The sequence below is a fragment of the Lissotriton helveticus genome, chromosome 2_1, assembly GCF_964261635.1.
Source record: "Lissotriton helveticus chromosome 2_1, aLisHel1.1, whole genome shotgun sequence".
Lineage (NCBI taxonomy): Eukaryota > Metazoa > Chordata > Amphibia > Caudata > Salamandridae > Lissotriton > Lissotriton helveticus.
Genome location: NC_136059.1, coordinates 962,130,053 through 962,142,145, shown reverse-complemented (window position 1 = coordinate 962,142,145; position 12,093 = coordinate 962,130,053). Strand labels below are relative to the sequence as shown.

The following is a 12,093-nucleotide window of genomic DNA, read 5'->3' as shown; positions in this document are numbered from 1 at the left end:
TGTGCAGGTCAGTCTTTCTTAGCGTTGGTGTCCGGACTGGACACAACAAGCCTTGGCTGATGCAAGGGGTCCTTTATCCCAGGTGTTGGTACTGTGCGGCTCCTATCGGTCCTGACATCCCCACACTTGGAGGGAGGACAGACCTGGCCTATAGGAGCACTGCTACCTCTTCATCGGTGGCTGCTGTATTGGTAATCCCTGTAGGCAGCTGGTCGGTGTACCAGGCGTTGCTTCTTTGGTGCCTGCGGCTGCAGGGGACTAGCTCCTCCACTCCAAGGGAGTTTCTTTGGCGATTGGCGAAGCACTTGCAGCCCTCTGGGTGTCTTGGAGTCTGCACAGCAGCAGGATGAGTTGGTTGCCCCATGAGGTTCGGTGCAGAAGGCAGGCTGGCAGGGTTGGCGCCTAGTCAGTTGGGATCCTCATTTCTTGGGCCAGCAGCATTCTTCTTTCGCCACTTACTATTTTTGTCCTTTGAAATCTGAAATCTTGGTATCAGTGTCCCCCCTAAAATACTCAATTTAGGGGCATTAAGAGGATTGAGAGATAGTATCGAGTGGGATACTTACCCATGGGGTCACTACATCTTCTAGATGACCACTTCTTTTTGGGAGTCGGCATCACCCTGTCTCAGAATTCCTAGTTCCACCCCTCACAAGATGGTGGAATTCCTAATTTAGTGTTCACTTCAAACTGGTCAACCTAGAGGTGTGTTCATCCTGGCAATGTAACACGCTTCCTGCATAGCTAATTTTCCTGCCTGTCCTGGTGCCAGATGGGCCTAGGGCAGGGGGTGGCATTTCCCCTGTCTGGGGAGGCCTGGGGTTGCATATCAAAGGTGGCGGAGGCCTTTGGAGCCTCCTGCATTGATTTGCTGATTTAACAGCCTTCCTGGAAGAGAAATAGATAACACCTCTCTCCAGAGCAGATAGATCTGTACTTCCAATATGCCCTGCAGGCGGAGGGAGGAGTCCACTACACATCAGGGAATTGTATTGTGTCTACTAATAAAGGGGTTGGCGGATGTTTACCCACAATCTGCCCAAAGGGTCAGAAAAACTGTTGTGCTCATTCCGTACTTGGGGCAAAGCGTAAGGCTAGGGTGAGCCACCACACCCCCTTTTTTTGTTTTTTCGGCCTATGTTTCCCCCAGTGTGTAGTGGCCTTTCTGTTGCCTGGCAGCAGATTTGGAGGGGGTGGGTGAAACACTGATGGACGCATTCTGGATTGGGAGCACGGTGTGATGCCTGGGTGAGCCACTGTTGCATTTTGGGCCCTTTCCTGTCGCTGGCACTTTGCCTACTCACATCAGATTCCAGACTTTTCCTCACAGAAATGTGAAGAAAATGTTTGTTTTTAATTAAAGTTTGAGGTTTACAAAGGGTTCTGAGTAGGAAAACATAGTGAGAGCCTCGAAAGTCGCCCCAACCCTGGATTTCACTAGGTGTCTTGTCTTCAGATATCTACAGGTTTTCTAGGTTTCCAAAGGTGCCAGCTGAGCTAAAGCCCAAAATACATAGCTACCAGGATTCCATAGAAAGGGTCCGTTTTCTATGGAAAAATGCGGTGTCTAAGTTGTGTTTTAGGCCTCTTCCTGTCACGTACACTAGGCCTAGCAACACAAGTGAGGTGACACTTTTATCGGGGGACTTGGGGAAACACGATGGTAGAACATTTTATTATCAATTATATTTCTCTGCATATGTGCCTTTCAAATGTAAGCCAGTGTGTAAGAAAGAAGACGTTTTGAGAAAAGCCCTCTGCATTTTGCCATATGCATTGCTCTATAACCAGTATACAATGAAAAACTATAGTAAGGTCAAAGTAATTTGTTGGCTCTGGGTACCTCAGATTCTTGCAATACCTACAAACCCTATATAGCTCCACAACTGGAAGGGGCTAACAGACATAGTGGTATATTGCCTTTTCTAAATCGGCCATCATGGCAAGAATTTACAAATGAAAATTTCTCAAATCGATGTTTTTTCCAACTCATTTGCAATTTATTTTTATTTCAGTGGTTAGTATCTTTGGAAACCCTTGAGGGATCTACACAAACTCATGAATTTTGAATATTGTCTACTTTTCAAAATTCTGTTGCTTTCTTGGATCACACTCAGTTTCACAGTTGTGTGCACCACAGACTAGTAGTAGGTTGCAAGGTTGTGGAATTCCTATAGATCAACTCCCAGGACCTAATATTTGGGGTCAAGGACAACAAGTTTTCATTTTTATTTTGTCCTTGGGACAAGTAGGCCCAACACCCTGCAGCACAAACCCTTTGGCTGCCAGTTTACAGTGCCACATTATGGATCTGGGAAGTGCATTGTCTGCCGTTACGGCCCTATTTGTGTCCATATGTTAATGCTGTTTGAATTTGGATTTATGGTCCATTATTGAAAAGTCTTTAATATTAGGGTGAGCGCTCTAAGGAAATGCTGTAAGCTGAACTGCATTGCTGTCACTGATCCCAATATAAACATGTGTACAAACTTTTGCAAAGTTTAACAATATGAGGCTACGCATAATGCTCCCAGAATGCTCTCTGATTATATGCTAATATTTGCAGGAGCTTGAAAGCAAGATTGACGAGTCTTTGAATATGCATGTGTAGATTTGCTAGTGAGAAAATCTGTTAAGCATCTAAAAGTTCACTTTCTCTCACACCACTTTTGTCACAACCCAGGAAGAAGTTTTACTTCTGCCCTTGTCTCGAGTAAATGTCCAACCTTTCTCAATATGGGGAAAGATTAGAGAAGAGCTGGTGAAAACCCCTAAAACATGCAAGTTAGTAGGTTTACATAGACTCAAAAGCAATTCCAACCCTGAAACTATTACTTAGCACTACCTCCAGCCCCATTATGTAGGTCTGTAGCATGGTGGCAAAATAAGGCAATTGCTAGAATTCAAACCCTACTGCAGTATTCCCCCGGCATAATCAGAGAGTATATTATCAGAGCTCATATATGAGATTGCTGGCATAATTTTTCACCGCACTACGTGGCACCAAAGGGACAAGTGGATGTTTTTTTACATGACCCATAGATTTATGAAACAACCTGTCCCATGGTGGCGTCTCCACCGGGCCAGTTTTTTGCCTCACTCACCGGGCAGTGACGTGGCAATCGATGCTGGAGCACCTTCAAAAGCATAAGAGGTGTCTCGCAGCGCAGGAGCATCCACTGGGCCAGTTCTTTGCCTCGCCCACCGGTCAGTGATGTGGCAACCGGCGCCAGAGCACCTTCAAAAGCATCAAAGGCATCCTGCAGCGCAGGAGTCTACACCCTGATAGTTCTTTGCCTCACCCACCAGGCAGTGACGTGGCAATCTGTGCTGGAGCGCCTTCAAAAGCATCAGAAGCCTTGCGTGGGGCGTGCCCGGGCGAAGACCAGGCGCGGCTGGGCGAAGACCAGGCAAAGACAGCCCCGTCTTAGCCCGTCATAGACCGGAAGAGGCCGAGCTGGGTCACCCCTCTTTCTTTTGGGGTTTGGACTGTGAAACCTTTGGAGACAGTGAGTGGATATCTTGGGGGCATTTTTGTTGTGTTGCCTGCAGCCCCTGTTTGTCTCTTGTACTGACTGGGATCACTGGCCCAAGGCCCTATGGACTTTCTGTAGCTGTTACTATTGAAGGGGCGCTAATTGCCAAACAGTGGGAGTTTGATTCACAACACCCCTGCAGTGTGTGTTTTGCTAAGCATGGTTTCACCTGCATCTTCTTGCAGTTGGTCCCTAGACCAGCCCTTGGACTCTTATTAGGAATCATTCTTGACATGGGGCAATACACCTGGGGGTCTTAAGCTATTTTATGGTTTAATTCTTTTTATTGGATATTGTAAATAGTAAGCTCACATCTAGAGGGCTACACAGGCCCACCATGAATACGAAGCATTGTATCGATTAACAAAAATCAACAATAAACAAGTACTTCCCACCCACCACCCTGAAAGACAGACAAGAAAGAAAGGAAGAAAACACAAAGAAAATCTTGAGCTATTTTAGAGCTAATCACTGTTGTCCTTTTTTCCGTCACTTAGGGCCCAATTGTCAGGGCCATTTACTGATATAAAGAAATGGGAAAGAGGAAGGCTCAGCCTGTGACCCCCTTGGGGCAACCGCGTCTCACTATCGATACAATCCTGGCAAAAGCCGTGGGAGCAATTAATAAGGAAATTGATTGGGCTGAGAGGCAGCTTTCAGTCGATATGGGAAGTTCGGGACTGTGTTTTACATCTAAGCCACCACTGACCTTCAAGGCCCCCTAAGTCATTCCATCTTCAGCCCCATCTTCTCCGTCCTCAAATGTGGATTTAGGCGAGCAATCTCCTTGTGTGTCTTTAGCTTCCCAGCCCGCACACTCTTCTACCCAGCCTACACCTCCTGCTGATGTGGTGAGTCCCCCAGCGCCAAAACGGCAGAGAAAGGCCAAAAGAGCACAGGAACCCCCTCCAGTTACTCAACAGGAACAGGCGAGCGAGGCATAAGGGTTCATTGCGGAGGAACTGCTGAACCAGCTGGCCCGATATATCAAATTAAGCCGACTCTTATTGATCTCATATCACCAATTTTGACCAGATTGGATAAATTGGAGTCTGCCTCAAGGAATTTGACATGCAAGTTCGACGCTGTATTCGCTTCTTTGGCCAAACCCCCTCCGGTTCATTCACTAGTGCCCCCCCCCCCCCCATTATCTGACATTACTCCTTTGGGTAATCCCCAGAGTAGCAGTGGTATCCTGCATATTAATTCGCGCAAGGACGTACTGCTTCTCCAAGCAGCACAAGGGTCTAGTAGTTCGTGCCTAGAGGGAGGCGGGTGACCTTTGTTACTTGTACTACGTGGGCCCCAGGTGGGGTGGATACCCCCCATCCTGGGGTGCAACCGCCTATGGTTTGACAGCTACCAGTGATTGACCTCCCCCCGGCATGCACTCCGTACACTGTGGTCCTGTCAGGGGTTCCAGGTTTGGCTGCCCATAAAGAGGAAACTACCATCCAATTTATTAATAAAGCTTCTCATTGGCTAGCGCAACATTCAAGGTTCTCCATTATGGACTATCATGACATTTTGATGACACAGAGGGTGGCTTTGGATAGGCGTCTCAAGGAAAATGCATGATGGAGATTGCATCATCATCTCTTTATGCCACCTTGAGTTAGCACAAAAAATCTTTTTCGGGACATCCAAATTGTTTTCCGCAGATTCATGCATTACATTACTCCAAGTGGGTTTCTTTTAAAGACCCGCCGTGAGTAACTCTGATAAGGAATTGTGCAGAGGAGGTGGGCGTACTGAAGGAGGTATGGGCCGCCAGTTGCAACTTAGAAATTTGTTTTCTCCCTTAGAGGATCTGGATGAGCTGGACTGACTACGTGATCCAGAGGCAAGTCAGGCTCAGCCGCACCATCACCTAGGCCCCTTGTGTCCGTGTCTGGAGGTTGTTGGGGTTCCACCTGTGTTAAGCTCGAATGGGATTTGCTTAGCTCCACCCTCTAAGGTGTATACAAAGGCAAACCCTGATTCTCAGGGTAGGCCTTGTATGCCTTCTCTCCCTGTAGGACACCCAGGAGGTACTAGCCAAGATCCCAGAGGTGAACTCATGCTCATCTCCTGGAATGTGTCTGGCTTGTCCAGCAAGTTTTCTGATGATAGATGGCTTTCATACCTCAGATCATATAAAATTATATGTTTGCAGGAAACCTGAGAGACAAAGAACAACTTCTTTTTGGACGGGTACAAGTCCTTTTTTGCCCAGCACAGGACTCCAACATGGGTAGAATTAGTTGGTGCCTCATCACATTTGTGGCATTAGACCTATGCAAGGAGTCGTCAGCCATAAAGTAGGATTTCCAGGTGCTACAGGGTATAAAATTGTGTATGGGTAGAGAGCCGCCACTTGCTATAATACACTTTTATAACCTGAAGAAGGGTAAGGGCCGACCCTCCAATTTTGATGTTTGAAATCTGGCTCTGGATTCCCTAAAGGGAGAGGGCCTTGGGCACACAAACTTTATTTTAGTGGGGATTTTAATTGTCATCTGTGTATTGTGTATTGTGACTTATATAGCGCACGTATCACCCGAAGGTATCAAGGCGCTTGCTTAGGGAACCCGTCCTGGTATTCCCCTGTGAGATACCCCAGCAGGGTATCCACAAGGTGAAAGCCAGGCATCCCGCCGCGAGGGGCCGTAGTGGAGATTAAGCAAGCTATTGCCCAGAGTCGCAGAGTGTGACCCCGTGAGTCGAGTAGGCACCGGAGCGAGAATTGTTGAGTCTGTGGAATTTTTCAGCCCGAGACCCGCCGAGGCGGGGAATCGAACCCTGGTCCACGACCGATCTCAGCTTCCGGGTCTGCCGCCTCTAACCACTGAGCCACGCTTCTCCACCTGTGCTCATTTTTGGTAAGATTGCCCATATCGAACAGCCCTGTCTGTTTATAGAGGATTTGCACATGAAGCATACTACACAAGGGGTTGAGTTAAATAATCTTTTACTTGTTCATAATCTCGTACACACGTTAGACAACTGGTACACTGAACCTATCTCACACCTGCCCCCGTCTTATAAAGGTAGGGGCTCTGCTACCATTATAGATTTTATATTTGTGTCTGCCTCCATGGACGCGGGTGTGGGCTCCTTTAATATAGAACATAACCCATTTAGTGACCATAACCCCCTGACACTTACATTGAGGGTGGTGGGCAGCCATACTATGGGCCCTCGGAATTCCACGGCACCTTTAATTCGAACAGACCAGGGTAGGCGCCTTCGCTGGGCATGTAAAGATGTTAAGGCTTTTAATTATAACCTTTTCTCTTCCTGTCAGCCCGAGCTAGGCCTTTGTTTAGACTCTTACTCCCCGAGCGAAGATATATTAAGGTCTTTTATTTCTTTTGCACATGTAGTATCTGGTCTTCTATCTACACATACAGTGAAGTACGCCCAGGCTTCTCATTCGCGGTTTGACCGCAAGTGCTTGCAAGCACTGAGGAGGTTAAAAGTTGCCTTGAGCAGGTGCCCTGGGAGAAAAAGAGTGTGACTCAGTGCTGGCGTCTTTATAAGGAAGCAGTGAAAGTGCGTAGGCACCAGCTGCAGATGCAGGCCTTGGAGGACTTATCTAAAGCGGGGGATTTGAAGGGCTCAACCTTATTTTGGAAGACCATTAACAAGCCCTGCTTTCCTGAACTAGCTAGACCGACCGTGTGCCATCATATTTCGCCAGATCAGTGGGTATCTCATTTTGAAACGGTCTGTACTGCATACGCTATAGTGGACTCACGGGTAGACATACCCTTTAATCCATGTTAATCCCTAATAGTTTCTCTTTGGATGAAGTACGCTCAAGTATAGAGCTGCTTGCGCTAAATAAGGTCCCGGGTCCTGATGGAATACCCACATATCTCTTCCGTGATAATGTTGAGGTCTGGGCCCCTCTTTTAACTCAAGTTTTAAATTCAGCAGTCGTAAAGGGGATGTTGGCCTCCTGATCTACCGCTACAATAATCCTGATTTACAAAAAAGGGGAGAAGGATGATCTGCAATCATAACGTCCGATCTCCCTTATTGATGTTGTTGTCAAAGTTCTGGGCCGGGTCCTTCTAGCTAGTCTGTCCCTGTGGGCCACAGACAACCAGATTTTATCGGACGTTCAATTTGGTTTCCGTGAAGGCATATCAACCACCGACCAATGTCTCAATCTTTATCTCTTGTAAGTCAAAATTACACACTAACACAACCGGGCGTTTTGTATTTAACCTGTATTTAGCCTTCATGGGCCTTACATCCGCGTTTGATTGAGTTGACCGGTCCAAGTTGATTTCCTTAGGAGTGGACCCACTAGGCTATCCAGGATTGATTGACTTCCCATCGTTTTCATTTATGAAGTTAGTGCTGCTGCGATGAGGTGTATAGCCGCAGATCTTGGAAGTTTTGTAGATTGTTTTGCTCTGTTTTAATAATGCTGTGCTGTTTTATCTGTATGTAACGATTTTTACTTTGTATGATTGTATAATTGTATCTTTTATGGATGTGTTTTTTATCCGAATTAAGAAATTATTATTATAGAATTCCACACCCCAGATACACAATAGTGAGGACAAATGGGCAACCTCTTTGAAAATTGCCAAAACTGTGGTTCAAAATTATTTTTTTTTATTCAGCTCTGCATGTTCCTGAAAGATGTAGGGGGTGGTGACTTTAGCACAGCAAACCTTTCGGTGATGCCATTTTTAGGGGAAAAACCAGACACTTTTTTGCTGAGTACATTTTTCTTATTTTTTCCCAAATATAGCTCCATTTTGGCTGGTTTCTCGGTCCCCCAAGGGAATCCAGAAACCCTATGTACCTTTATAATCCCTAGGATGGTAGAAAAGACAGGACGCAAATTTGGCATGGATCCCTTCAGTGGAAAAATCTTATGGAGGCCTAAGCGTGAACTACCCCAAATAGGAACAAGCATTTGCAATGCAATAGGTCTCGCAATTGGTGTTGCAACAAAGACACCAGTGCTACACATGCGTTAATTGACAATAACAACGGTAGGTGGACACGGCAAAAGTTACTGAAAATTAGTGTTATTTGATGTTATTAAAGCGTTACAAAAGGGGGTGGTGATGGTCAGAGCATCTAAACCAATCAAACACTCACACCCAGTCAACAGATCTGGGTTTAATCCATCACTGTTCTTTAGCCCACTCTGCCACCCCAGTTCAGACATGGCCATATGCAAATCAGTCTGACCCTGTGCCTCATGGGAACAGTCCAGCCCGAACTGCCAAGCCATGCCTTCCCTGGACCGGATTCAAGCTTCCTAGGACCGGTTTCTGGCATTACAGCAGTCTTCAGCCAGGCTTGCTTAAATCCAGTGGCAAAGTGAGCAAGGGACTCACGTCTGAGCATACCCTGCCAACTTATGGCGAACAAAGCGGTACAAAAGGGGGTGCATGGAAGGGTGCATGTTGGGGAACCCCTGGAGAGAGGTGCAAGCTTCCCTCACTCTCAGTGATGGTTAATAGATGCCCCCGTGTCATCATATACACAATTTGTATTCCAGAGCCTTCCTTTACTACCTTCATGTATTCTGGGAGTTGTAGCCTTGATTCATACCAAGTGAACCAGTTGGACTGACGCACCAGGAAGCAGTGGTTTGTAAAAGAAAAGAACTGGGGCCCGTGGCCCCGATACCATGGAGTCATCTGATAGACTTAAGGCCTTCAGTTTTTTATTTTGCTTTGAGCCCTTGAGTCTACTGTCCAGCCTTACCAAGATACCCTGGTCTGAGGCATGGTCCTGCACAGGTGAAATGTCAGGAGGAGGTCCCGTGGACTTGTATCACATGGTGTAGATCTGGTGCATCAAGATGTAAGTGCACACTTCAGGGATGATAAAGGTGTACGGTGGGATGGGGGTTCCTCGCCTACTTTCCGGCCTGTGAAAAGCTGCACACAACGTCCCTGCTCTAAAGCCCTTCGTGGCTGGTGGGTAAATAAGGCTATTTACCTGGGGGTTGTTTTCCCCTCTCAGATGGGATGGGACTGCTATGTTGTGTCAGCCCTCTGCGCACCCTGGCTGGGGGTGGGCAGGAATGCCTGCAAAGAGACCACCCCTCTCACTTTCCTCATGTTGACAGTGGATCTTATCAGCTATCCTAGAAGTGGCCTTCTTTGCACCTCTCACAGTACACATGTGATCCCCTTTGAAGGAGTGTTGGGGGCGTTGCGGGGGGGGGGAGGGGGGAGAGCCGAGGCTGGCTAGCTTCAGTTTGAACTCTGCTATGCGGATGCTATGTGCCTCGACTATTTGTGGCACAAACGCTGGTGACAGCTCATCAGCGGTTTGCAGATTTGAGGCCAAATTTACCACGCATGCGTTTTACAAGTCAGGCATTTACTCTTGTAGATGTATGGCTAGTTTTGGAATACACTCACAATTTTAAGGAACATTCAGGACAGTCCCAGGAGCCTTCACATGCGTAATCATTTATTCGTTATAGGAATGTGGAAACAGGGCGAAAACCTGCATTTGTTTGCACTATGTTTTTTTAAATCTTTCTCCAAAGGGAAATCCCCACATCTCTGTTCTCATCATAAATAGAAATGTATTGCTAACACTTCGCAGCAGTAAATCTACGAGCGCATTTGGGGCGGGCAGGGAACCTCCCTGCTGTAGTGAATATTCACAAGCGTGCATGTCTGTGGTCGTGCCAGGCTTTAACTGTGCCCGCTGCTGCACGGGAAAAACAGGTGGAACGCTGCAATAAACTCACAAAAAGTGTGGCTGGCCTGAAACAATCTAAAGACTGTAGCTAGGGAAATAGGTTTGGGCGGCAAGGGCAAGAGGCGATGTCCAAGGGGGTTCCGCTGCCTCTCATTCACTTCAATCTACAAACAAGCCTGGGAGGGGTGTGTGCGCACGCACTTGTGCCCTCTGCTGCACGGGAAAAAAGATGGCACGCTAAAAGCAAACCATGAAAACAAAAACAAATTTCCATTACAAACAAATCATTTAACTAGCGGCATGTTTACTGTAATTAGGCAGTGCTGCATAGGCGTTCCCACGTAAATAGAGGATGACCTAGAAAGCGCGTTAGCCTGTAAAAACCAAAACAATAAAGCAGACAAGCGAAAAAAACAATTAAAAGCCAAGAGGTGGAGTAAGTGGAGTTTCCACACATATACAGATTACTTGATGCCTTGGAGAGGTGAGACCTAAAAAGGGGGCTTAGCGTTCCTGGAGGAAAAGGCCTAGCAGCAAAATGGTTAATAAACAGATGAAATTACAAATGTAAATAGTCTTGAATATAATATTACCTATCTCGTTACAATTACCAATTTGACAGCTACGAATGTAGTCTTGTTAGTTGGTTTGATCATGTGTTGTTGTTTAGTTACATTTTACGTTTAGGTGTTATTTCTTAATCTAAATATTGCAAGGTTCTAAGCACCGTATTTGGAATGCAATTAAACTGCTTTCTCTGGTCTCCATTCCCCTGAGGCTAGAAAAGGTTATTCCAAGGGTACTGTAGGAGGGTATGGGGCTAAGGTGGTAAATAGTGTTGTACTTAATCTACAATGTGACTCCCGATCCATTACACAGTATATGCTAAGCAATGCAGAAGCTTAGAAAAACACTGGTAAAGTTGTATAGTTCACTGAAAGAGCAGTGCTGCCAACATGTCTTTGCATTATGATGACTATAAGACTGCTGCAAATTGATTTTTTTTTTTAATTTGCCTTCTCAATTTGTCAATTACAAAGATGTACAACAGCAGTTTGGAGCAGGAATGCAAAAGGCAAGCCGAGTTTGTGAAAAGTTCAGTGGAGTGCAAATGGAACCTCGCTGAAGCGCAGCAGAAACTTTGCAGCTTAGCCCTGCATAACTCCGAATCCATGGACCAGGAGCAGGCCAAAGTACAGACGGAAGTGTTTAAGCTGCAGCAGGGTGAAGAGGCGTGGAGGCAGAAGGAGGAGGAGCTGCTGGAGGAAGAGGGAACCAATCACTGGAATGTGGATGCAGTTCGACAGCATGGATTCAATATGGTAGGTCCTGGCCACGTTATGTGCCCGGTTAAGAATGTTAAATGACGCTGTACTCGATCAGAGGTTAAGCCTTTCTAGGTAGTCTTCTCGCCATCGTTTTTTAGTTATGGACGTTATAAGGAGAATTTTGTGACTCATGGAAAAAATAAGGTGGCTTTTCAAGTCCTGGCTTCTCAGATAACACTTCCAGTGAAGCATCTACCTATGTCATTGTTGTGGTCAAAACAACTCCAATAATGGCAAATTAGACAAGTTGGGTCTGCTTAAACACTATATCCTAAATTCATGTTTTATGCTGAATTCCTTGTAATGCAGTTTATGTGCTGCAGTGGCAGATAGATCTAACATTTGCGCCCTTTTTGAACAACTCTTTTTTTGAACTTTTATTTTTGACAGGCATGTGGCTAACTCCTCATACCCATTGCAGTGTTCGGTGAACTAGTTTTTGAGGGCTGTAAAATCATTCAAGCAAATCGAGAGAGTACACTAGGTTATGTAGTTGCCATACTTTATCAGCTACAGATAAAGCCGTGTAATCCTTTGACTGTCCGGTATTGTGA

The 12,093-nt window shown here is 46.1% G+C and overlaps 1 protein-coding gene across 1 annotated transcript in view; it reads left to right on the top strand.

Moving 5' to 3' along the window:
* Nucleotides 1–12,093, top strand: part of CDC37L1 (cell division cycle 37 like 1, HSP90 cochaperone) — a 295,015-nt gene that overhangs the window by 87,695 nt on the left and 195,227 nt on the right. Inside the window, exon 2 of the mRNA XM_078677395.1 lies at nucleotides 11,252–11,533. Within this exon, the coding sequence (XP_078533521.1) occupies nucleotides 11,252–11,533 (282 nt within the window). The remainder of the gene's footprint in view (nucleotides 1–11,251; nucleotides 11,534–12,093) is intronic.